The sequence below is a fragment of the Hippocampus bargibanti genome, linkage group LG02 (genome assembly GCF_051943395.1).
Source record: "Hippocampus bargibanti isolate YZ-2025 linkage group LG02, ASM5194339v1, whole genome shotgun sequence".
Lineage (NCBI taxonomy): Eukaryota > Metazoa > Chordata > Actinopteri > Syngnathiformes > Syngnathidae > Hippocampus > Hippocampus bargibanti.
Genome location: NC_142735.1, coordinates 22,388,141 through 22,410,963, shown reverse-complemented (window position 1 = coordinate 22,410,963; position 22,823 = coordinate 22,388,141). Strand labels below are relative to the sequence as shown.

The window sequence follows — 22,823 nt, the reverse complement described above, 5'->3', positions numbered from 1 at the left end:
ATCTAAACCAACTCTTCACTTGAGAAAAGTTGTAAATTACTGACAAAAGCGGGAATGGTTTGCAGGAATCTGATTTCAAATAACATCTGAAATACAATTGAGAATGTGGATATTTGTCTATAATTGGATTTTTCTTGAACGTTTGTCCCTTCAGTAAATTTACACACTCATAGAAAGTGTTAACGGTGAAGAAATGTATGTGTTACTGTTTTTTTTAAATTTAATGTTATTCAAAGCTTTTACTAAATTATTAGTAAGTGTAATACTGAACAAAGCAACAGATGCAATTTTTTAAAGGCGTAATCCGTTTGCTGCAATATAATGATGTTAAAATGGATTACGTGCATTCATATTAACAAAATATATTTTTTATAACAGTTGCTTGTTTGCAGTGAGCGATCAATTCATATTTTCTCTGTATGTCTGTGGGCTTTCTGTTGATGTCATGCATCGCCTTGTCTGTTGAGGAGTCTCTTACATTGTTTGGTCATCTCATGCGGCTGTTATGAAGAAAAGTGGCTTTTGTATCTATAGGTCAAAACAAAACAAACCAAGAGCCTCTTCAAGTCTCTCACAAAGGGGCCCTTCCTTGTGTTATTATTCTGCCAAACCTGATCCACTGGCATCAAGAATAACAAGCATACCCCTCTATTGTGTCGTGTTCTTGAAGGAAATGTCATCGGGCGTGCTTTTCATACCCCACATGTTACCGGTCAGAACATTCAAATAACCATCACTCAAACTCGAAAACACTTTTTGTTTAATTGGGTCTCATGGCATTGGATGCACACATACATGACAATGCATTGAACTTACTCGATAAATAATAATCATTGTGCGTTCAATAGAATATATTAAAATGACAATTTAATAACCACAAAAAAACCTCTGAAAGTGCATATCTGGTTGTAAACCCTGTGGTAGAATGAAATTATTAAAATTCCTCTATTAAGACTTCTTTTCGTTGATGACTGCCAGTGTGGGGCGCTGATGAATACATTAGGGTGGAACCCCTGTCGTTTGATCTGGCTCTGACCTTAAAATAGATAAACAAGCCTAAGATGGCCGCTTCAAAACAAAATGGCTGACACTCTGTGTAGGCCTGCCTACTGACTAGCATGTCAACCGAAAGCGCAGTCATCGTCTGCCTCCTTCAGGAAAAAAAGTCATTTTTCAGTCATTGATATGATTTTTGCATTTAAATATAAATTAAATAAAATTGATAGCAGTGTTGATGTGACTTGATAAGTGCTGACACTTTATTGAAGAGTGGACAGGATCCACGAGAGAGCTGCCAGACAGGATGCGCTGACCAGGCTGATCTTGCAACTCGCTCCGCTCGTAACTGGAAAAAAAATAAATCTCATTTTAGTTCAAATTTAGAACATCTCTAATTCTGTTTGAGATTCATTGAAAACAAACAAATGTACCAATTCCTTCAACGGTGATGGAGCTTTGCTCGATGTCAAAGCCGCTGACAACCGAAGCGGCGTCAATCAGGACCTGGGCAATTGCCGTGTTGTTGGGAGCTATGTTGTTAAACTGGAGGTCCATATCATTGATGACTGAGCCAGGTCTGTTAGTGAAAAAGACAAAATATATGCAATATTAACTCATCCACTGCCGGAAAATGTGCAAAAATGTGTTGATTCCAGTGCCACGGTTTTTGTCATTATCACTCAAATTACAGGATCCACAGAATATTGAGTTTTAGGACTACATAAACATTCAATGCAGCGTAAGAAACCTTACACTCTCTTCTTTCATCAGAAAAAAAGTGTTAATTACAGTTATATTGTTCTGGAGTTATCTGAGTTTGAAATGGGGGCGGCTGTACGAAAGGCAAATCCAGTCCCCTTGTGGGAGGGAAAAACAATGCCAAAGGTCTAACCTGCGCTTTATCGGCACCCTCACCACGCAAGAAAAAAAAAACATGTCATGGTTTTCAATTCCCAAATAAATTCAGGAATGGCAGTGAATGAGTTAATCGAAGAAAAAATGGCTCCTGTAGTGACCACGTAAAAGCAGAAACATTGAACTGAAATTCTGCAAAATTACAAGTTTTGTCACTGCCTGTGGATTTGTTTTAATCCTTACTGATGGTCCTACCTTAACCACAAATGTTCAAGTCGTGAACACTTAGAAGTGTTGCAAAATAGCTAACATGCTAAGATGCTAACTTGGAGCAAAGTAAGAAGTCGATAATGGAACGTCTCATTTGGTTGGGAAATGTAGTTTTAGGATGCAAGGATTTAAAATGTGCCTTCGTTTAGACATGGGAATTTGGGAGATTGGGAAAATAGTTCTATGAATTTGAAAATGAGAAATGTGACAGGTCGAGTTATTTATTTATTTATTCATTTATTGGTTGGAAATTTTACCTTGGAATTGTAGAATATCCAAATAGTACTGCATATATCCTGAATGAGTTGGCATTGAAGTTTCTTGAATATTAATAATGCAATAAAGTAGTGAAAAGTGAAAGGAGAAATCAAACATGTTTGTCTATTCCTGGTTGTATTTTTGTCATGACAAATGTCGGATTTGTGGGGAAAAGGTAAACCTTGGATTCAACCTGTAACCAGATAACAGTGTCTACCATAGTGACCGCTGTCCCTCAAACGGTGAAAGAATGTCAATGTCCCAAATGAGCAGAATATCTTGACTTTGGAAGTTTTTTGAGAAACAAATTCGTTTCCAGGAAATGAAAGCAAGTTCTTGTTTTTGTGCTAAATAATCGCTTGTCGGCGTTCATGCGATAAACCCATAAAGCTACCACGAGCATGTTACCTGAATCCGATGACAATCAGGACCCTGAAGATGGAAGGAAATGCCCTTTGGCATAAAGGTTGGAGCTGCAAAAAAAACACAAACAAAACAAATCTGAGTGGTGAAATAACTAACTCCAGTGACAAATAGCTGATATTTTTTTCTGTATTCCTTACCTGACTGTTTATCATGGTCGATCGAAACAGGAACTGGGAAGACGATTGATTGAACAGGTCATTCGTAAACGTGCTCTGAAGAGATCGGAAAGAAACTCGCCGAGTCATTATGCGAACGGCAGTTGCCGTCGTCGTTGTTGCCACATGTGTTGCTTCTGGCACGGTTGATATGAAAATTCCCGTTGCGGCAGCATTTACTGTTGTGGAATTTGTCACAGCATTTCCTGTCTTGGGATTTGTCTGAGAAATTCCCGTGACAGAATTTGTAGCTGAGTTTTTGGTGGCAGAATTGGTCGCTGCATTTCCTGTCATGAAATTTGTCACTGTATTTCCCGTGGTGGATTTCGCTCCGGGAAGTATTGCTGTGGTTGATACTTGTCCTGGAGTTCCCGTCTCGCTACAGTGGGAGGTGATGTTATCATCGTGATCCCTGTTGCAGCTTTCGCGGTTGTCTGCAATACAGTTGTTGTCGTTTGGACCGATTGCATTGTTGCAGGACCAGGTGTTTTCGTGACAGTGATTGCATTGGTTGTTATCAGATCAGGCGTTGCTGCAATTATAGATGTAAATCCAGCTCTTGATGGTTCCGAAGTTGAGGAGTGAGGTATGCCTGTTGTTGCAGTTAGTGGTTGGACAGATGCTGTTGCTGCCGCCGTTGATGTTGGTACACTTGTCTGTACGGTTGTTGTTTGAGAAGCCGCCGTATTTGTCACCTCAGATGTTGGGGACGCCACTGTTATAGGCAGTGATGTTTGTACAGTTGTTTCAACAGGTGTTGCTGATTCTGTTCTGGTGGCACCGACGGCCGTTGTTGTCAGAGCAGGAGATGCCGTCTCGGATGCGGCTGTTGTTCCGACCACAGTTGCCACTCCATCAGGCGTTAACATTTCACTTGTTGCTGCAGATGTGAGGGTTTGTGTTTTGATGGGCGCTGATGTTTCTGTCTGAGTGGTTGTTTCAGATATCGCAGTCATGGATGCTGCTATTGTTTCAGTAGTTCCTGCCCCAGTTGCCACACCATCAGCCATTGATATTTTACTTGTTGCTGCCGAAGTCATCAGTGGTGCAGTGGTTGTGGGGGCTGACGTTTCTCTCTCAGTGGTTTCAGATTTTGTATTTGTGGGCCCAGCTGTTGTTTCAAGAGTTCCTGCCGCAGTTGCGACCACAACAGACGTGGATATTTCACTTGTGGCTGCAGATGTTGTCAAGGATGCTGCTGTTAGGGGAGCTGATGCTTCTGACTCAGTGGTTGGTTCAGATTCTGTGGTCATTGTTCCAGTTGTTGCTTCAGTGGTCCCTGTCCCAGTTACCACCTCATGAGGCGAAGATATTTCGCTTGTTGCTGCTGATGTCATCATCACTGCCGTTGATACGGGAGCCGGTGTCGGTGGTTCAGTCATTTCAGATTCTGCAGTTGTGGGTCCAGCTGTTGTTTCAGTAGTTCCTGCCCCAGTTGCCACCCCATCAGGAATCACTATTTCACTTGTGGCTGCATGTGTTGTCAGGGCTGCTGATGCGGGAACTGATGTTTCTGTCTCAGTCTTTTGAGAGTCTGGAGTTGTGGGTCCAGCTGTTGTTTCAAGACTTTCCGCCTCAGTTGCTACCACAACGGGCGTGGATATTTCATTTGTTGCTGCGGATGTCACGGCTGGTGTTATGATGGGAGCTGATGTTTCTGTCTGTGTTGTTGTTTCAGATTCTGCAGTTGTGGCTGCAGCTGTTGTTTTAATAGTTCCTGTCTCAGTCGCAATCCCATCAGCAGTTGATATTTCGCTCGTTGCCACCAATGTCGTCAGCAGTGCTGTTGTTGTCGAAGCTGATGTTTCTGTCTCAGTGGTTGTTTCAGATGCTGCTGGAGTGCCTACAGCTGTTGTTTCACTACTAGCTTCTTCTGTTGCCACTGCAGCAGGTGTTAATGTTTCAGTTGTGGCTGCGGATGCCGTCAGGGACACTGTTGTAGGAGCCAATGTTTCTGTCTCAGTAATTGTTTCAGATGCTGCAGTCGTGGCTACAGCTGTTGTTTCAGTAGTTCCTGCCTCGGTTGTCACCCTATCAGGCATCAATATTTCACTTGTGGCTGAAGATGTTGTCAGGCCTGCTCTTGTTGTGGGAGCCAATGTTTCTGTTTCACGGGTTGGTTCCAATTGTGTGGTTGTGGGAACAGCTGTTGTTTCACTTGTGGCTGTAGATGTTGTCAGGGCTGCTGATATTGTGGAAGTCAATGTTTCTGTCTCATTGGTTATTTCAGATTCTGCAGTCGTGGGATCGGCTCTTGTTCCAAGAGTTACTGCCCCATTAGGTGTTGACATTTCACTTGTGACTGAAGATGCTGTCAGGGCTGCTGTTGTTGTGGGAGCCGAAGTTTCTATCTCAGTGTTTGTTTCAGATTCCATGGTCGTTGGTCCAGATGTTGCTTCAGATGTTCCTGCCCCAGTTGCCATCCCATCAGGCGTCGATATTTCGCTCGTTGCCGCAGACGTTTTCATTACTGCTGTTGTTGAGGCAGCTGATATTTCTGGCTCAGTTGTTTCGGATTCTACATTTGTGGGTCCAGTTGTTGTCTCAGTAACTCCTGCCCCAGTTGCCACTCCAGTAGGAGTTAATATTTCACTGGTGGCTATAGATGTTGTCAGGGCTTCTGATGTTGTAGGAGGCAATGTTTCTGTCTCAGTGGTTGTTTCAGATGCAGCTGTCATTTCAGTCATAGCTTCCTCTGTTGCCACTCCAGCGGGCGCTAATGTTTCAGTTGTGACTGCAGATGTCATCAGGGTTGCTGTTGTTGTGGGAGATGATGTTCCCACAGTGGCCTGAGCTGTTGTCTCAGATTTTGTAGTTGTGGTTCCAGCTGTTGTTTCACTAGTAGCTTCCTCTGTTGCCACTCCAACAGAGGTCAATAGTTCACTTCTGGCTGAAGATGTTGTCGGAACTGCTGTTGTGTGAGCGGAGCTTTCCACAGTTGTCAGAGCTGTTGCTTCAGATGCTGTACTTGTGGCTACAGATGTTGTTTCAATAGTTCCTGTCTCAGTTGCAACCCCTTCAGCAGTTGATATTTCGCTCGTTGCCACCGATGTCATCATCGGTGTTGTTATGGCAGCTGATGTTTCTGTCTCAGTGGTTGTTTCAAATGCTGCAGTAGTGGCTACAGCTGTGGTTTCAGTCTTAGCTTCCTCTGTTGGCACTCCAGCAGGTGTTAATATTTCAGTTGTTGCTGCGGATGTTGTCAGGGCTGCTGTTGTGGTAGTTGATGTTTCCACATTTGTCTGAGCAGTCTCAGATTCTGCATTTGTTGCTCCAACTGCTGTTTCAGCCGTTACTCCCACAGTTGCCAACCCATCTGCCGTTGATATTTCACTCGTTGCTGCAGATGTTCTCTGGGCTACTGTTGTTGTGGGAGCTGATGTTTCTGTCACAGTCGTTTCAGATTGTGCAGTTGTGGCAACAGCTTCCTCTGTTGGCACTGAAGCACTTTCAGTTGTGGCTGGAGATGTTGTCAGGGTTGCTGCTGTGGGAGTCGAGGTTTCTGTCTCAATGGTTGTTTCAGCTTCTGCAGTAGTTGCTCCAGTTGTTGCTTCAGTTGTTCCTGCCCCAGTTGCCACCCCATCAGCAGTTGATATTTTGCTCGTTGCTGGTGATGTCATCACAACTGTTGTTGTTATGGAAGCCGAAGTTTCTGTCTCAGTGGTTATTTCAGATTCCACTGTCGTTGATCCGGCTGTTGCTTCAGTTGTTCCTGCCCCAGTCGCTATTTCGCTCGTTGCCGCAGATGTCGTAATCACTGCTGTTGTTGTGAGAGCTGATGTTTCTGGCTCAGTCGTTTCAGATTCTACGTTTGTGGGTCTAGCTGTTGTTTCAGTAGTGCCACCCCCAGTTGTCATCCTATCAGCCACTGATATTTCACTAATTGCTGCAGATGTCGTCATCACTGCTGTTGTTATGGGGACTGATGTTTCTATCTCAGTCGTTTCAGATTCTGCAGTTGTGGGTCCAGCTGTTGTTCCAAGAGTTACTGCCCCATTAGGTGTTGACATTTCACTTGTGACTGCAGATGCTGTCAGGGCTGCTGTTGTTGTGGGAGCCGATGTTTCTATTTCAGTGTTTGTTTCAGATTCCATGGTCGTTGGTTCAGATGTTCCTGCCCCAGTTGCCATCCCATCAGGCGTCGATATTTCGCTCGTTGCCGCAGACGTTTTCATTACTGCTGTTGTTGAGGCAGCTGATATTTCTGGCTCAGTTGTTTCGGATTCTACATTTGTTGGTCCAGTTGTTGTCTCAGTAACTCCTGCCCCAGTTGCCACTCCAGCAGGAGTTAATATTTCACTGGTGGCTGTAGATGTTGTCAGGGCTTCTGATGTTGTAGGAGGCAATGTTTCTGTCTCAGTGGTTGTTTCAGATGCAGCTGTCATTTCAGTCATAGCTTCCTCTGTTGCCACTCCAGCGGGCGCTAATGTTTCAGTTGTGACTGCAGATGTCATCAGGGTTGCTGTTGTTGTGGGAGATGATGTTCCCACAGTGGCCTGAGGTGTTGTCTCAGATTTTGTAGTTGTGGTTCCAGCTGTTGTTTCACTAGTAGCTTCCTCTCTTGCCACTCCAACAGAGGTCAATGGTTCACTTCTGGCTGAAGATGTTGTCGGCACTGCTGTTGTGTGAGCGGAGCTTTCCACAGTTGTCAGAGCTGTTGTTTCAGATGCTGTACTTGTGGCTACAGATGCTGTTTCAATAGTTCCTGTCTCAGTTGCAACCCCATCAGCAGTTGATATTTCGCTCGTTGCCACCGATGTCATCATCGGTGTTGTTATGGCAGCTGATGTTTCTGTCTCAGTGGTTGTTTCAAATGCTGCAGTAGTGGCTACAGCTGTGGTTTCGGTCTTAGCTTCCTCTGTTGGCACTCCAGCAGGTGTTAATATTTCAGTTGTTGCTGCGGATGTTGTCAGGGCTGCTGTTGTGGTAGTTGATGTTTCCACATTTGTCTGAGCAGTCTCAGATTCTGCATTTGTTGCTCCAACTGCTGTTTCAGCCATTACTCCCACAGTTGCCAACCCATCTGCCGTTGATATTTCACTCGTTGCTGCAGATGTTCTCTGGGCTACTGTTGTTGTGGGAGCTGATGTTTCTGTCACAGTCGTTTCAGATTGTGCAGTTGTGGCAACAGCTTCCTCTGTTGGCACTGAAGCACTTTCAGTTGTGGCTGGAGATGTTGTCAGGGTTGCTGCTGTGGGAGTCGAGGTTTCTGTCTCAATGGTTGTTTCAGCTTCTGCAGTAGTTGCTCCAGTTGTTGCTTCAGTTGTTCCTGCCCCAGTTGCCACCCCATCAGCAGTTGATATTTTGCTCGTTGCTGGTGATGTCATCATAACTGTTGTTGTTATGGAACCCGATGTTTCTGTCTCAGTGGTTATTTCAGATTCCACTGTCGTTGATCCGGCTGTTGCTTCAGTTGTTCCTGCCCCAGTCGCTATTTCGCTCGTTGCCGCAGATGTCGTAATCGCTGCTGTTGTTGTGGGAGCTGATGTTTCTGGCTCAGTCGTTTCAGATTCTACGTTTGTGGGTCCAGCTGTTGTTTCAGTAGTGTCAGCCCCAGTTGCTACCCCATCAGGAGTCAATATTTCACTTGTGGCTCCAGATGTTGCCAGGGCTGCTGATGTTGTGGGAGAAAATGTTTCCGTCTCAGTGGTTGTTTCATATGGTGCAGTCGTTGATCCAGCTGTTGCTCCAGTAGTAGCTTCCTCTGTTGCCACTCCAGCAGATGTAAATGTTTCACTTGTTGCTGGAGATGTTGTCAGGGCTGCTGTTGTGGCAGCTGAAATTTCTGTCTCAGTGTTTGTTTCAGATTCTGCAGTCGTTGCTCCAACTGTTGGTTCAGTTGTTCCTGCCCCAGTTACCACCCCATCAGCCGTTGATATTTTGCTTGTTGCCGCCGATGTTGTCATTACTGCTGTTGTTATGGCAGCTGACGTTTGTGTCTCTGTGGTTATTTCGGAAGCTGCAATTGTGACTACAGTTGTTTCAGTCGTAGCTTCCTCTGTTGGCACTCCAGCAGAAGTCAATTTTACACTTGTGGCTGCAGATGTCATCAGCACGGCTGTTGTTGTTGGAGCATATGTTTCTGTCTCAGTTTTTATTTCAGATTCTGCAGTAGTGGCTGCACTTGTTTCAGTACTTCCAGCCCCAGTTGCTATCCCATCAGCCGTAGATATTTCATCCTTTGTTGCAGATGTCATCAGCAGTGCTGTTGTTGTCGGAGCTGTTGTCTCAAATTCTGTAGTTGTGGTTACTGTTGTTGTTTCAGTAGTAGCTTCTTCTGTTGCCACTTCCGCAGAGGTCAATGTTTCACTTTTGGCTGAAGATGTCGTCAGCGTTGCTGCTGTTGCGGGAGCTGATGTTTGTGCAGTTGTCTGCAGTACAGATGTTGACAGAGCAGATTTTTCTTCAGTTGTTTCACCAATAGTTGTTGACTCCTTTGTTGTGACGATGGCAGTTCCATCAGTTGTCACCTGAGAAGGGGTTGTTAACATGCCAGTTGCTGTTGCGACCGATGTGGGATCGGTGTTAGAATTTGTTTCTGCAAAAGTCACCACCACCCCTGCCGTTGTAGAGGGTTGTCCAGCTGTCGTCACTGAGGTAGCTTCTGTATTTGTCAAAGCAGTAGTTGCCGTGACCGCAGATTGCATCGTTGACGCAGCTATAACTGTTGACTCAACGGTAATGGAGCCAGTTTCAATGTCAAAGCCATTGACAGTTGAAGCTGCATTGGACAAAACCCCTGCAATTTGGGTGTTACTTGGTGCCGATGCAGCTTTGAACTCAACATCCATGACGTTGATGACGGAGCCACTCCTACAGAAGAAATCACCCCCCAAAAAGTTTGAAAACTGTAAATGCATTTAGTTACTTCACAACTGTAAATTACCTGAATGTGATGATGATCACGATCACGAAGGAGGTAGGAAATGCTGCTGAAAAGATTGGTGTAAGCTGTGGAGAGGGGCGGAGGGAAAGGAGGTCACTGATGTTAGCTTGAGTTTATCAAAGTTGTCACATTTCATTATCTGACATATTTTTTTTCTAATATTACTTACTTGTGTCCTGATCAAGATAACTCTGGTTTGGAAAGCCACAGAGGTTGGATCCTGCAAATCACTTGTAAATGTGCTTTGAAGAGATCTGAAAGTAACTCGTTTGGCAATCGTGTCTGTTGTTGTTTCCGCATGTGTTGGGATTCCTGTTGTAGTCACAATTGTTGTGTATGCTGTTGTGGCAAATGTTGTTTCTACCTCTGCTGTGCCAAAAGTTGCCATTTTTACAGGTGTTGTCGGGACTGTTGTGGCAACTGTTGTTTTGACAGGTGTTGTCACTTCGGCTGTTGTGGCAAACATTTCGGCTGTTGTTGCTTCTGCAGTTGTCGTGAGTGGTGCTGTTGTGTCACCTGCTGTTGTGTCACCTGTTGTTGTTTCCGTTGATGGCGTAACTGTCATAGTGAAAGAGTCTGTTGTTGTGGCAACTTTTGTTGTTTCTGCTGATGTTGTGGTTGACACTGCGGTAGAATCTATTGTCGTGGCAGCAGTCGTTGTTTCTGCTGCTGTTGTTTCAGCGGATGTTGTTTCAGAAGGTGTCGTTTCTGCTGTGTTTATGGCAATTGCAGGTGTACTGTCCACCGTTATCGTAAAAACTGTTGATGTTTCTGCTGCTGTTGTTTCAGAAGTTGTAGTTTCTGCGGTTGTTGATGCACCACCAACTGTTGTTTCTGCAGGTGCCATGTCTGCTGTTGTGGTAAAGTCTATTGTTGTGGTAGCTGTAGTTGTTTCAGCGGGTGTTGTCTCTGCTGTGTTTGTGGAAAATGATGTTGTTGCACTGGCTGTAGTTTCTGCAATTGTTGTTGCAACAGTAGTTGTTTTGACAAGTGTTGTCATTGATGCTGTTGTGGTAACTGTTCTTTCTGCTGCTGTTGTTTCAACACTTATTGTCTCTGCAAGTGTCGTGGATGCCATTGTTGTAGAATCAATTGTTGCAGTGGTTGATTCATCTGGTGACATCAGTGTTGTTGTTCTGTCAAATGTTGTTTCCGCGGTTGTTGTTTCTGCAGGTGTCGCGGATGCCACTATGGTCAGGTCTGTTGTTGTGACAACCATTGTTTGAGCAGATGTGTCATCGGTTATTGTTTCCCTAGTTGTGTCGGCCATTGTGGTAAAGTCTGCCGTTGTGGAAGCTATTGTTGTTTCTTCAAGTGTCGTCACTGCTGTGATTGTGGCAACTGTTGTTGTTTCTGTAGTTGATGTTGGAGCAGCAGCTGTTGTTTCTGATGGTGTCGTATCTGCCGTTCTGCTACTGTCTGTTGTTGTGGCAATAGATGTTGTTTCAGCAGGTGTTGTCTCTAGTGTAGTTGAGGCAACAGTTGTTGTCTCAGCGGTTGTTGTTTCTCTAGTTGTTGCAGCAGCAGTTGTTTCTGGGGGTTTAGTGTCTGCTGTTGTGGTGAAGTGTGCTGATGTTTCAGCGGTTGTTGTTTCTGCAAGTGTTTTGTCTGCCATTGCGGTAAGGTCTGTTGTTATGGCACCTGTTGTCATTTCCCCGTGTGTCATCGCTGCTTCTGTTGTGGCAACTGTTGTTGTTTCTGCTGCTGTTATTTCAATGGTTGTTGTTTCTGAAAATGTTGTGGATGCATCTGTTATTATTTCAGAGTGTGTTGTCTCTGCTGCATTTGTTGCAACTGTTGTTTCTGCAGATGTTTCATCTGTTGTCTTTTCTGCAGTTGTTGTGTGTGCCATTGTGGTAAGGTCTGTCATGACATCTGTTGTTGTTTCAGCAGCTGTTGTCTCTGCTGCGTTTGTGGCACCTTTTGTTTCTGTTGGTCTTGTTTCAGTGGTTGTTGCAGCATCTGTTGTTCCTATAGGTGTTGTGTCTTCCATCGTGGTAAGGTCTGTTTTTGTGGCAACTGTTGTTGTTTCTGCAAGTGTTGTGTCGGCTGATGTGGTGAAGTCTGTTATTTTGGCAGCTGTTCTTGTTTCGGCAGGTGTCGTTTCAACAGTTGTTCCTATAGGTGTCGTGGATGCCATTGTAGAGGAATCTATTTTTATGGCAACTCTTGTTTCTACGGGTGTTTTCTCCGTTGTGGTTGTGGCAACTGTTATTGCGGGGTTCCCGGTTGTTGCGGCAGTTGTCATCATTGCTGCTGTTGTGGCAATAGTTGTTGTTTCTGCTGCTGTTGTTTCAGCGCTTGTTGCTTTTGCAGTTGTTGCAGCAACTATTGTTATTTTTTCAGATGTCATGTCTGCCGGGGTGGTATGGTCCGTAGTTGGGGCAAGTGTTGTTTCGGGAGGTGTTGTCTCTGCTGCGGTTGTTGCTTCTACAAGTGTCGTGTCTGCTGTTGTGGTCGGGTCTGTTGTTGTCTCAACAATTGTTATTTCCGTTGATGTTGTTGCGGCAGTTGTTCCTTCTGCAGTTGCTGCTGCAGCAGCTGTTGTTGTTTCTGCCATTGTTGTGTCTGCCGCTGTGGTAAAGTCTATTGTTGTGGCAACTGTTGTTGTTTTGGCAGGTGTCGTCTCTGCTGGAATAGTGATAACTGTTATTGTTTCTGCTGCTGTTGTTTCAGCATTTGTTGTTTCTGTTGTTATTGTTTTTGTAGTTGTTGTTGCATCAGCGATTGTTGTGTCTACCCTTCTGGTAATGTCTGTTGCTGTGGCAACTGTTGTTGTTTCAGAAGGCGTTGTCCCTGGTGCGGTTTTGGTAACTGTTGCTGTTTCTGCTGTTGTTGGCTCAGTGGTTGTTGTCTCTGAAATTGTTGCAGTAGTTGTCTCTGCGAGTTTCAAGTCTGCCATTGTAGTAAAGTCTGTTGTTGTGGCAACTGTTGTTTCAGCAACTGTTGTTTCGGCAAGTGTCATGTCTGCTGTTGTGATAAAGTCTGTTGTTGTGGCAATTGTTTCATCAGTTGTTGACTCTCCTGTGGTTGTGGTAACTGTTGTTGTTTCAGCAGGTATTGTTTCAACGGTGGCTGTTCCGCCAGGTGCCATTGTGGTGGAATCTATTGTTATGGCAAGTGTTGTTTCAATACGTGTTGTTTCAGCATTTGTAATCCCTGCTGTTGTGGTAAGGTCTGGTGTTGTGCCAACTGGTGTTGTTTCAGCAGGTGTTGTATCTACTGCGTTTGTGGCAACTTTTGTTTCCGCTGCTGCTGTTGTTTCAGCATTTGTTGCTTCTGTAGTTGTTCTCGCAGTAGCGATTGTTGTTTCTAGTGGTGTCATGTCTGCTGTTGTGGTAACGTCTGTTGATGCTGCAACTGTTGTTGCAGCAGCAGTTGTTGTTTCTGCATTTGTTGTGTCTGCTGTTGTGGTAAGGTCTGTTGTTGGGGCAACTGTTTTTGTTTCAGCAGGTATTGTCTCCACTGCATTTGTGGCAACGGTTGTTTCTGCTGCTGTTGTTTCAGCGGTTGTTAAAGCAGTCGTTGTTTCTGCAGGAGTTGTCTCTGCTTCATTTATGTCAACTGTTGTCTCTGCATTTGTTGTTTTTGCAGGTGTCGTAGATGCCGTTGTCGTAAAGTCGGTTGATCTGGCAACTGTTGTTTCATCATTTGTTGTTTCTGCTGTTGTTGTTTCAACAGAATTCACCTCTGCTGTTGTGGTGGAATCTATTGTTATGGCAACTGATGTGAGCGCGGTTGTTTTGGCAGATGTCATCATTGCTGCTGTTGTTTCAGTGGTTGTGGCTTCTGCAGTCGTTGTTGCAAAAGCTGTTGTTTCTTCAGATGTCATGTCTGCCATTGTGGTAATGGTTGTTTTAGCAGCAACTGTTGTTCTTTGGGCAGGTGTTGTTTCAGTGGTTGGTTCCGCAGTTGGACTCGCTTTTGCTGTTTCTGCCAGTGTTGTGTCTGCCCTTGTGGTAAAGTCTATTGTTGTGTCAACTGTTGGTGTTTCAGCTAGTGTTGTCTCTGTTTTGCCGGTTGTTGTTTCTGCGGTTGTCGTGAATGCCACTGTGGTGGTATCTATTGTTGTGGCAGCTATTGTTTTGGCAGTTGTTCCGTCTGCCATTGTGGTAGAGTCTGTTATCGTGGCGGGTAAAGTTGTTTCCGGTGCTGTTGTTTCTACCGTTATGGTAAAGTCTGACGTTACGGCATCTATTGTTGTTGTTTGGGCAGGCGGTGTCTCTCCTGTGTTTATCGCAACTGTTGTTTCTGCTGTTGTTGTTTCAGCAACTGTTGTTGGTTTGGCAGCTGTCGCCACTGCTTCAATTGTGGCAAATATTGTTGTTTCTGCTGTTGCTGTTTGAGCATTTGTTGTTTCTGTAGTTTTTGCAGCAGCGATCGTTGTTTCAGACTGTGTCGTGTCTGCCGTTGTGGTACTGTCTGTTGTTGTTTCAGCAGGTGCTGTCTCTGGTGTAGTTGTGGAAACAGTTGTTGTCTCAGCGGTTGCTGTTTCTGTAGTTGTAGCAGCAGTTGTTTTTTCTGCGGGTTTAGTGTCTGGTGTTGTGACGAAGTCTGTTGATGTTTCAGCGGTTGTTGTTTCTGCAGGTGTTGTGTCTGCCATTGTGGTAAGGTCTGTTGTTATGGCACCTGTTGTCATTTCCCCGGGTGACGTCACTGCTTTCGCTGTGACAACTGCTGTTGTTCCTGCTGCTGTTATTTCAACGGTTGTTGTTTCCGGAAAAGTTGTGAATGCATCCGCTGTTGTTTCAGCTGGTGTTGTCTCTTCTGCATTTGTTCCAACTGTTTTTTCTGCACATGTGTCATCGGTTGTCGTTCCTCTAGTTGTTGTGTCTGCCGCTGTAGTAAAGTATGTCGTGACATCTGTTGTTGTTTCAGCAGCTGTTGTCTCTGCTGCGTTTGTGGCAACTGTTGTTTCTGCTGGTGTTGTTTCTATAGGTGTTGTGTCTGCTGCGGTGAAGTCTATTGCTGTTTTGGCTGGTGTTGTGGTAGCTGTTGTTGTTTCTGCAGGTGTTGTGGATGCCATTGTGGTAGAATCTATTGTTATGGCAAATGTTGTTGTTTCGGCAGGTGTCGTCACTACTTCTGTTGTGGCAACTGTGGTTGTATATGCTGTTGTTTCAACAGTGGATTCTGCTGGTGCTGTCTGTGCTGTGTTTATGGCAACTGTTGTTTCAATTGTTGTTGTTTCTTCCAGTGTCGTCTGTGTTGTTGTTACGTCTGCTGTAGTTGTTTCTGCAAGTGTCGTGCCTGCCGATGGGGTAAAGTCTCTTATTGTGGCAACAGTTGTTTCGACAGGTATCGTCACTGCTGCTGTTGTGGCAACCGTTGCTGTTTCTGCTGCTGTTCTTTCATCAGTTGTTGTTTCCACAGTTGTGGCAGAATTTATTGTTGTTGCAGCTGTTCTTCCATCAAGCATCGTCACTGCTGTCGTTGTTGGAACGGTTGTTGTTTCTGTAGTTGTTGCACCAGCGCTTGATGTGTCAGCAGGTGTCGTGAGGGTTGTTGTGGTCGGGTCTGTTGTTATGGCAACTGTTGTTGATTCTGCAGATGTCGTCATTGCTGTTGTTGATTCTGTTTTTATGGCAGCAGTAATTTGTTCCGTAGGTGTTGTCATTATCCACGCAGTTGTTGGTGGATCAGGCGTTGTCGTTGTGCCCAATATTGGTTCCCATCCTCTGGTTGTCCTCAAACCTTGTTTAAAAAAAAATAAAAAATAAACTTTTCAACCCTTTACTTTTTGTCCAAGAAAAACAGACTCACTATGTTTGAACAGATCAAGTTACCTGTTAGAATCAGGTACGTTGCCATCATCCGTCGAATGAGCATCTTGTTTGGTTTGGTTCTATACAATGGAAAATATTAATTAAGCAAACATGCAGATCAATGGCGGCAAGCTTTTCAGGTGTCCTCATCATCAAGTCTTAATTCGGGCTCATTGAAACATCTTAATAAGCAAATATATTGCCTTTAATTAAAAAGAAAAAAACTTGACTTTTCATGGTTTGAAACCCTACACCCCTGTATCATTTCGAACAAAATTATTATTCTTATTGTGAATCACGTTATCAAGAAAAGAGTAAAAAAAACATGAAAAAAATCAGCGATGAAGCCTGCAATTTCCGTTTGTCCTACGCATATTGGATAGTTGAGCTAAAATGATTTTTGTCAAAATTCTAAAATTATTTCTATGAATGTCATGTTTTCTCAACAACTCAAATGTTTTATTTATTTTATAAACACAATAAAATTTAAATGTATTTCATAGTAATAATAATAATAACAATAGTACATTTGATTTTCTAAGCGCCTTTCAAAACAACATATTGCTAAAACGATTCAATGTACCCAAGAAAATATTCAATAAAAGGAAACAAGCAGTGAGATGAACGAATTAGTTCTCTTTGTTATATAAAATTTACAACATTTGGGGTACTGCTTCGAGAAATCCAAAGTTATAGTTACCATATTTATTTGTATTTTTATGTTCAAGAGTTAAGATGGAAACATATATACATACCTTAAATTACAACGAATAAAATCTCCTGTGTTCTCCTGATTGTCCTTTGTTTTAATTTTCGTATTTCCAGGTTGAGATTTCACCTTGTTGAGAGTCACCTGGCATCTTTCTGACTGGCTTTTATAACGCAAAGCTACAGAAGGCGTTTTGGCGTAACCCCCAAGGTGATGCATGGGGCTGCAATGTTGTAAAACATTGAACAATTCCTGGATCAGGGCTGGCAGCTGTCACTCACACCCTCCATTCTTGTGTCACTGTACATTCCTGCCCGATTTCAAATATGACATTAAGCAAATAGAGAATGAGCAACGTGGGCGGAACACTGTGGTGCACTTGCTCAAATAAAAAAAAAAAAAACACGCAAAAAAACCTTTACAGTAAATCGCTTGATATTTGACAACACACATTAGTCTTTACTGTCAAATTATATATTTTTTTCCAGATGATATTGTGATGTAAAAAAAATGTCAATTGTGTTGAGATCTTAGGGTCTTATATAATGAGATAAAAAGGAAAAAAACAGCACCAACATGAAGAAACATGAAGCAGCAAAAAATGAGATATCCCCCATTCATTACCTCATTTATGAAGATTGTAGTTTGTTGTTGTATATTCCAAATATGATTAGTTTGCAATCATTTAATCATTTGTTTTTTCTTTTTTTCTTCTTTATCATAATAATAATAATAATAATAATAATAATAATAATAATAATAATAACTTTTTCTAAGCGCCTTTCAAAACTCTCAAGGACACGTTATGCCCCTTCTCAATACATACATTAAGCATGTTAGTCGAAGTGAATCAATTTTATGTGCTGGAATTTCTCAAAATTGATATTGACGATAGTCAGTCCTCTTGCATCTTCAGGTATGTAAAGGAACCAATATTGGGTATTGCTAACGCGAAGGTGTCTAATTTTAGTAGCAAGGACAAACTCCCAGGGTTCCATTGTGCGGCAGCAATGCAGTGATGACAAAAACGATAATCCTCGTGACATCTGTTTTCATTCACATGGTTGTTGGTTTAACGTTTCTAATGTCGCACTTTTGGAAACAGAACTTCTACAATGTGACACCTTAGTTTTTTTTACACAATGCGAATGCGAGCGCCACAGATTCCATGATTCATCCGTGATGTCATTCGAAGGCAAAACATGCACGCATTATATTGAACTAGTTATTCGGGTTTATCGTAATTACATTTAATTCTCATCCACCAACTAAAATTTAAGTCTTGAAAAAAATATCAAGTGCCTGGGATTCAATGTGCAGAGTCTGAAAAGACATAAACATATTTTGTTTGTGCGCGTCTGTGAGCGTGTGCGTGCATATGTCTGTGAGTGTGCGTGGGTGTGTGCGTGTTTGTATCGTGTACGCGTGTGTATCGTGTATATGTGTGTGCGTGCGTAGCTGTGTGTTCTCGCATAGAGACACAAATCTTGATCTAAGTTTTCAAAGGAAGTACAGGTGTTGGTGTTTATTTATTTATTCATGTATTTATTTATTTGTGTGCATTTATTTATTCACGTGTGCATTTATTTATTTATGTAATTACTTACTTATTTGTGTTTGGTGGTTTGTTTGTTTGTTTGTTTGTTTGTTCAGTGAAGTAGCATTTTGGGTCCAAAACAATGTACACACCAGGAACCTGGTGCAGCCTTCCTGGTGAGATCTGTTTATTCAGCCGTCATCTGTACTTCTTTAAAGGTGTCAGACATTTCGCTCCTCATCCGAAGAGTTTCGTCAGCGAACTAAAGTTGTGCTGGTAACTCTGGCCATATATTTATCCCTAATGGACAGAGGTGGTGGTGCCAGTACTCTGCTTTGATAGATCCCTGCTCTAGGGTTGGGGGAGCCATAGACTACTCACAGAAGCTAATCTGATTACTTCTTTTGTCCTATCTGATTACCTCAAATGTCTCTCCCTGGCTCTGATTACCTCAATAGCTTTGGTATCACCTCATTAGCATGACTAAGCCTATGTGGTAACGACCTAAGAAGTCTTTTGTAAGCACAGTCTAAAATAAACCTTAAACCACCATGGCGATTTAGGGAAGGGTTTTGCTGTTTTACACAAATTGCTTCTTTTACGCCATCTATTTTATTTGGCCAAGATTTTAACCTCACTGTCTTCAAATGAGGGGTTGCTCGCTTTTAGGTGCATATGTACTGCAGATGTAGGCCCACAAGCATTGTCTGCCATGTTGAGCATTTGTTTATTTTCCCAAATGTATTGCCCTTTACAATCTTCAGTTTTACAATGTATAGAATAAACTACATTACTTTGTTTTTCATTTGGCAGCCTATCCTTTGGATGCACTAATTTTTGTCTTAAAGGACAAACGACGCCTCTGGACAAGTTGTGTCCATAATTTGTCAAATCACTTCAAATGACTTCTACTGAGCGTATTTTACAAAGATTCCACGGCATATGGCTATATTTTACGTTTTAAGACTCGCGCTGAATATTTAGGAAGTCTTGTGTTCGAGTTGATGACGATCCCCACGTGACGTCACGTTTGGAACACCCCTGACCGAGAAAGCGACACAATGCATTTTGTGGTACTTTGTTTGGTCTGAAAACTTTGTGTCGATCCGTGTTGATGGCGAAATTGGAAGGAAAACACATAAATCACTCGATGGTGAATCGTTGTGTGTTGCACCAAGACTACTATTTGATATTCGCTGACGCAAATTCCCAGCTGACAAATCAGCCCATTTCCAACGGAGCTTGGGCGCCATCTTTTGCATTTTCTGGGACACTACATTGCTGTCATTGACGGCTCGAATTGATATGGGAGGACTCCTTTAATCGATTGCAAACATTTATGCTTTCCTCTTCAGAACTATTTGAATCATATTCATAACTGGATGAGTAACAAGAAAGCATGTTCCCCGAATCTGAAGCCATTGTTAATGAGGCAAGACGTCTTGGCGTGACGTCACGAACTGGGGGCGGGACCTTCTGAAACTGGCCATTTCCGGATTCATTTTGAAGTAGTTTTCTGACACTTTGAGTCATTTTTATTGGTGTTTTTTCATTTGACTAAAAATATCAGCCTGCATGTTTTGGGTATTTTAGATGTTATGAAACGTTTTTTCTGATTTCAGTTAGAAAACAAAAAATTGGTGTCGGTTGTCCTTTATAGGTTTGAAATAGGTAGGAATTTTGTGTTGCCATAAGACCCTTTGTAGTTTTTCAGAAACTCCTGCAATATAAGGTACTGCTATTCCTCTCCTTTTTGTATCTTTTGGATTTTTTGGTTTCTTTCCCTATTCTTTTCTTTTGACATTTGTTAAAAGACTACTAAGGATAACCACAGTTTGTGAGGGCTCTCCTGACATGTTTCCTTACCTTCAACACTTGTTGGTATTTCTTTAGCCCTATGCTGTAGGGTTCAGATAACTCCTAGTTTGTGTTGTAGTGGGTGATTTGATTCAAAAAGTCAGTATTAGTCAGTGTGCGTGGCCTTCCTAAAGACTTGTTTTTAGCTCTCTGTTCTCTTCTATAATTACTTTGCAGTCCAAAAAGGCTTGTTGGTTTTCTTTAATGTCCTCGCGAGTAAATTTAATGTTGATGTCTACCGAGTTGAGGTGATCTGTGAAGGATTTAATTTCTTCTCTTATATATATATATATAGGGCCGGCGTTACCAGCACAACTTTAGTTCGGTGACGAAACTCTTCGGATGAGGAGCGAAATATCTGACACCTTTAAAGAAGTACAGATGTTGGCTGAAGAAACCTTTCCTTCCTGGTGAGGTGTTATGGGTATATCCCATCGGCAGGAGGCCCTGGGAATGAATCAGGACGCGCTAGAGGGATCCCGAGGAAAAGAGCTGGAAGAAGTGGCTGGGGAAAGGGAAATGTGGGCTTCTCTGTTAAACATGTTGCTCAAATGACCCAACCCCAGAGAAGCAGTAGGAGACGGATGGATAAATACAGTGTCCCCACAACAAATAACTAACAAGAGTGTTGGTATACTCCAGAAAAAGTTTATTATTTTCATCATTATTTACTCAGTCACAATGAGTTATTGTTTTATCCACATTTCCCAGTGTATTAATGCTTTATTTTGTATACAATCCCCACCTTGTCATACAATCTGGAAACTATTTCATTTGTTTACACTGTACAATGATTTTAATCCTTGTGCTCTCGCAGTTTCAAGTCTTGTACAATGGCCAAAAATGTTAATTCACGGTTGTGTGTCAAGAATTTAATTCGTAATGCGGACGACAAGGCTTCAATATGAATCAATATGAAGGCTTTAATTGCTCGACAGTGTGGAAAGGCTTTAATTTGTATACAGTGTAAAATGTCTTTAATAAATAGTGCGCAAAGGCTTTAATCTCAATAGAATGTCTGAAGGCTTCGCTTGTTGAACAGGTCGCTGATGGTGTGCGACGGCCAACGTTTGGTTCCCACTCAGTGACATCGTAGATCGATGTAAAAGAGTGGAAAAGCTTTAATTCCTGTTGGGTGTCAAAACACTTGAATTTTGTACAAATATTTCATTTGAATTTGTCTACAGGCTTTATTATGTTTTTTAGAGCGTGTCTGAAAATTACATTTCTATACAATGTGCAAAAGCAATAATTTTCATACAGTGTGCAGAGTTGTAAATTTCTCCACTGTGAGACTAATAAAGGCATATCCAATCCAATATACAGTGTGCATTGTGTTATAAACTCCCAGAAAGTATATCATACAACATAACCATATACATACATATAACTTCATGATACGACAACTGGAATTCGACAAAGACCCATTTTAGGGCCCTGGTCCAGGCTCTCATTTTGCCAACCCGTGCAAAGACGCTACTGGTCGCTCATCAGTAACCATGAAAACAGCACCACAGCAGATGCGGTGATGAGGCTCGTCTTATGGCTCGCTCCGCTTGAAATCACTATAAAAAAAATAAAATAGTTAATAGATATGTCTCCAATAAACAGAACTTTCTCTATGTAGCTTACAGATGCCATTGACGAAAATGGATGAGGTGTCCACGTTAAAGGCCGTGATGTTGGGTGCGGCCCTGATTAAAACTTCACCAATGGCATTATTGCTGGGCACTAAGCTTGATGCGAACCTCAAGTCCATGTTGTTGATAATGGAGCCATTACTGAAAAAAAATTAAAACTTAAACCCACATAATTAAAAAAAAAATCGTAATTGGGTTCTACTTTTTTTTTACCTGAATGATGTAACTGTCAGGTCTTTAAATGAAGAAAAAGTGACATTGTAGAGTGGTTCCAACTGTGGAGAGAGCATAATTGTGAAAGTAGTGTGTGATAAGGGTTCTTGTGAGAATATGGGTTTCGGAAGCCAAATCATTTTACAAAAACATAATTTTTCCATGAGGACTAAAAACCAGAGAATCAAGCGTGGTTGTCGTGTTGTATTCCTTTTTTCCCCTTTTATAATATGGATAAGGGAACATTTCAAGCACCTCACCGTCTGCTTGATGAGCGTCACTCGGCTGATAAACACGGCAGTCGACTGATTGAGCAAGGCACTTGTGAAAGTCTCGCCGACTGATGTAAATCTCAAAGTCCGCGTGGTGAGTGACATGGCACTCGTCATGGGATTCTTGGTGGCCGTCATTGCTGGAGCTGCAGTGCTGTTGATTGTTGTTGTCACGTTTGATTTGTGCGGAGATTCTGGCAAGACAATTGAAATATGATTGGTTATTAATGCCTTGTCCCCGCAACAAATTTAGTACAACAACGCTTTCTAGTGCAACAATTCTTCCTATTATCTGTTGAACAGAAAAATTATTAACACCAAAAGATAACAAAAAGTAGAAAAACGGTTTAAACATAACAATGGCAGACTTTTTCTCAAGGCATTCATGGTGGCAGACTCACGAATGACTTGAATGCTTTCGGCGACGAGGCTGATATTGAATGTGTTGTTGGCCGGACCAAGGGTTTCCTCGAAGGTGGCAATGACAACCTCATCAACGGGAGTGGAAGATGTGTTCATGAACTCCAATCCTACATCCACTTGCGTGTTATCCATTCGGGTCAACACCACAGCACGACTGTAATGAAAAAAACAATGCAATGGATGGATGGACCTTGGGTGGACATAAATCAATTGCATAAACTTACATAATCCGAATAACAAAGGAGCGGATGAAGATGAAACCAAATCTCTCTCTGTAGATGGTGTCGCACTGTAACATGGAGGGGAGACAAATTAGCAGCTAGAATTTTTTTTCAAGATGAAAAGCATTGTGAACATTACAAGTGGACCCACCGATGTGACAACTCTGTTTTCAAGAGCTAAATATGCAGCACTGGTGACATCATTGAATTCTTCCACAAACGGTTCCTCCAAAGTGGCTGAAAGCACCACAATCGGTGGTGAAGATGTGGGGACAACTGTTATTGTTGTTGGGTTTGGAACAGTTGGCCTTGGTGTTACAGGGACATGAGTGGCAAT

The 22,823-nt window shown here is 42.6% G+C and overlaps 2 protein-coding genes across 2 annotated transcripts in view; both read right to left on the bottom strand.

Moving 5' to 3' along the window:
• Positions 1-10,596: 10,596 nt before the first annotated feature.
• Positions 10,597-15,660, bottom strand: LOC148902031 (uncharacterized). The gene is given in 3 exon segments (XM_088991260.1): positions 10,597-10,758; positions 10,790-15,570; positions 15,636-15,660. Coding segments are annotated over 3 exon segments (4,968 nt in total).
• Positions 15,661-17,055: 1,395 nt separating this feature from the next.
• The window catches only part of LOC148902030 (uncharacterized), a 31,557-nt gene continuing 25,789 nt past the window's right edge, over positions 17,056-22,823 (bottom strand). The window contains exons 70-76 of the mRNA XM_088990216.1: positions 22,638-22,794; positions 22,490-22,554; positions 22,244-22,419; positions 21,831-22,036; positions 21,571-21,632; positions 21,350-21,498; positions 17,056-21,282 (exon numbers count right to left, since the gene is read on the bottom strand). Coding sequence (XP_088846342.1) covers positions 21,194-21,282; positions 21,350-21,498; positions 21,571-21,632; positions 21,831-22,036; positions 22,244-22,419; positions 22,490-22,554; positions 22,638-22,794 — 904 coding nt within the window. The 3' untranslated portion in view covers positions 17,056-21,193. The remainder of the gene's footprint in view (positions 21,283-21,349; positions 21,499-21,570; positions 21,633-21,830; positions 22,037-22,243; positions 22,420-22,489; positions 22,555-22,637; positions 22,795-22,823) is intronic.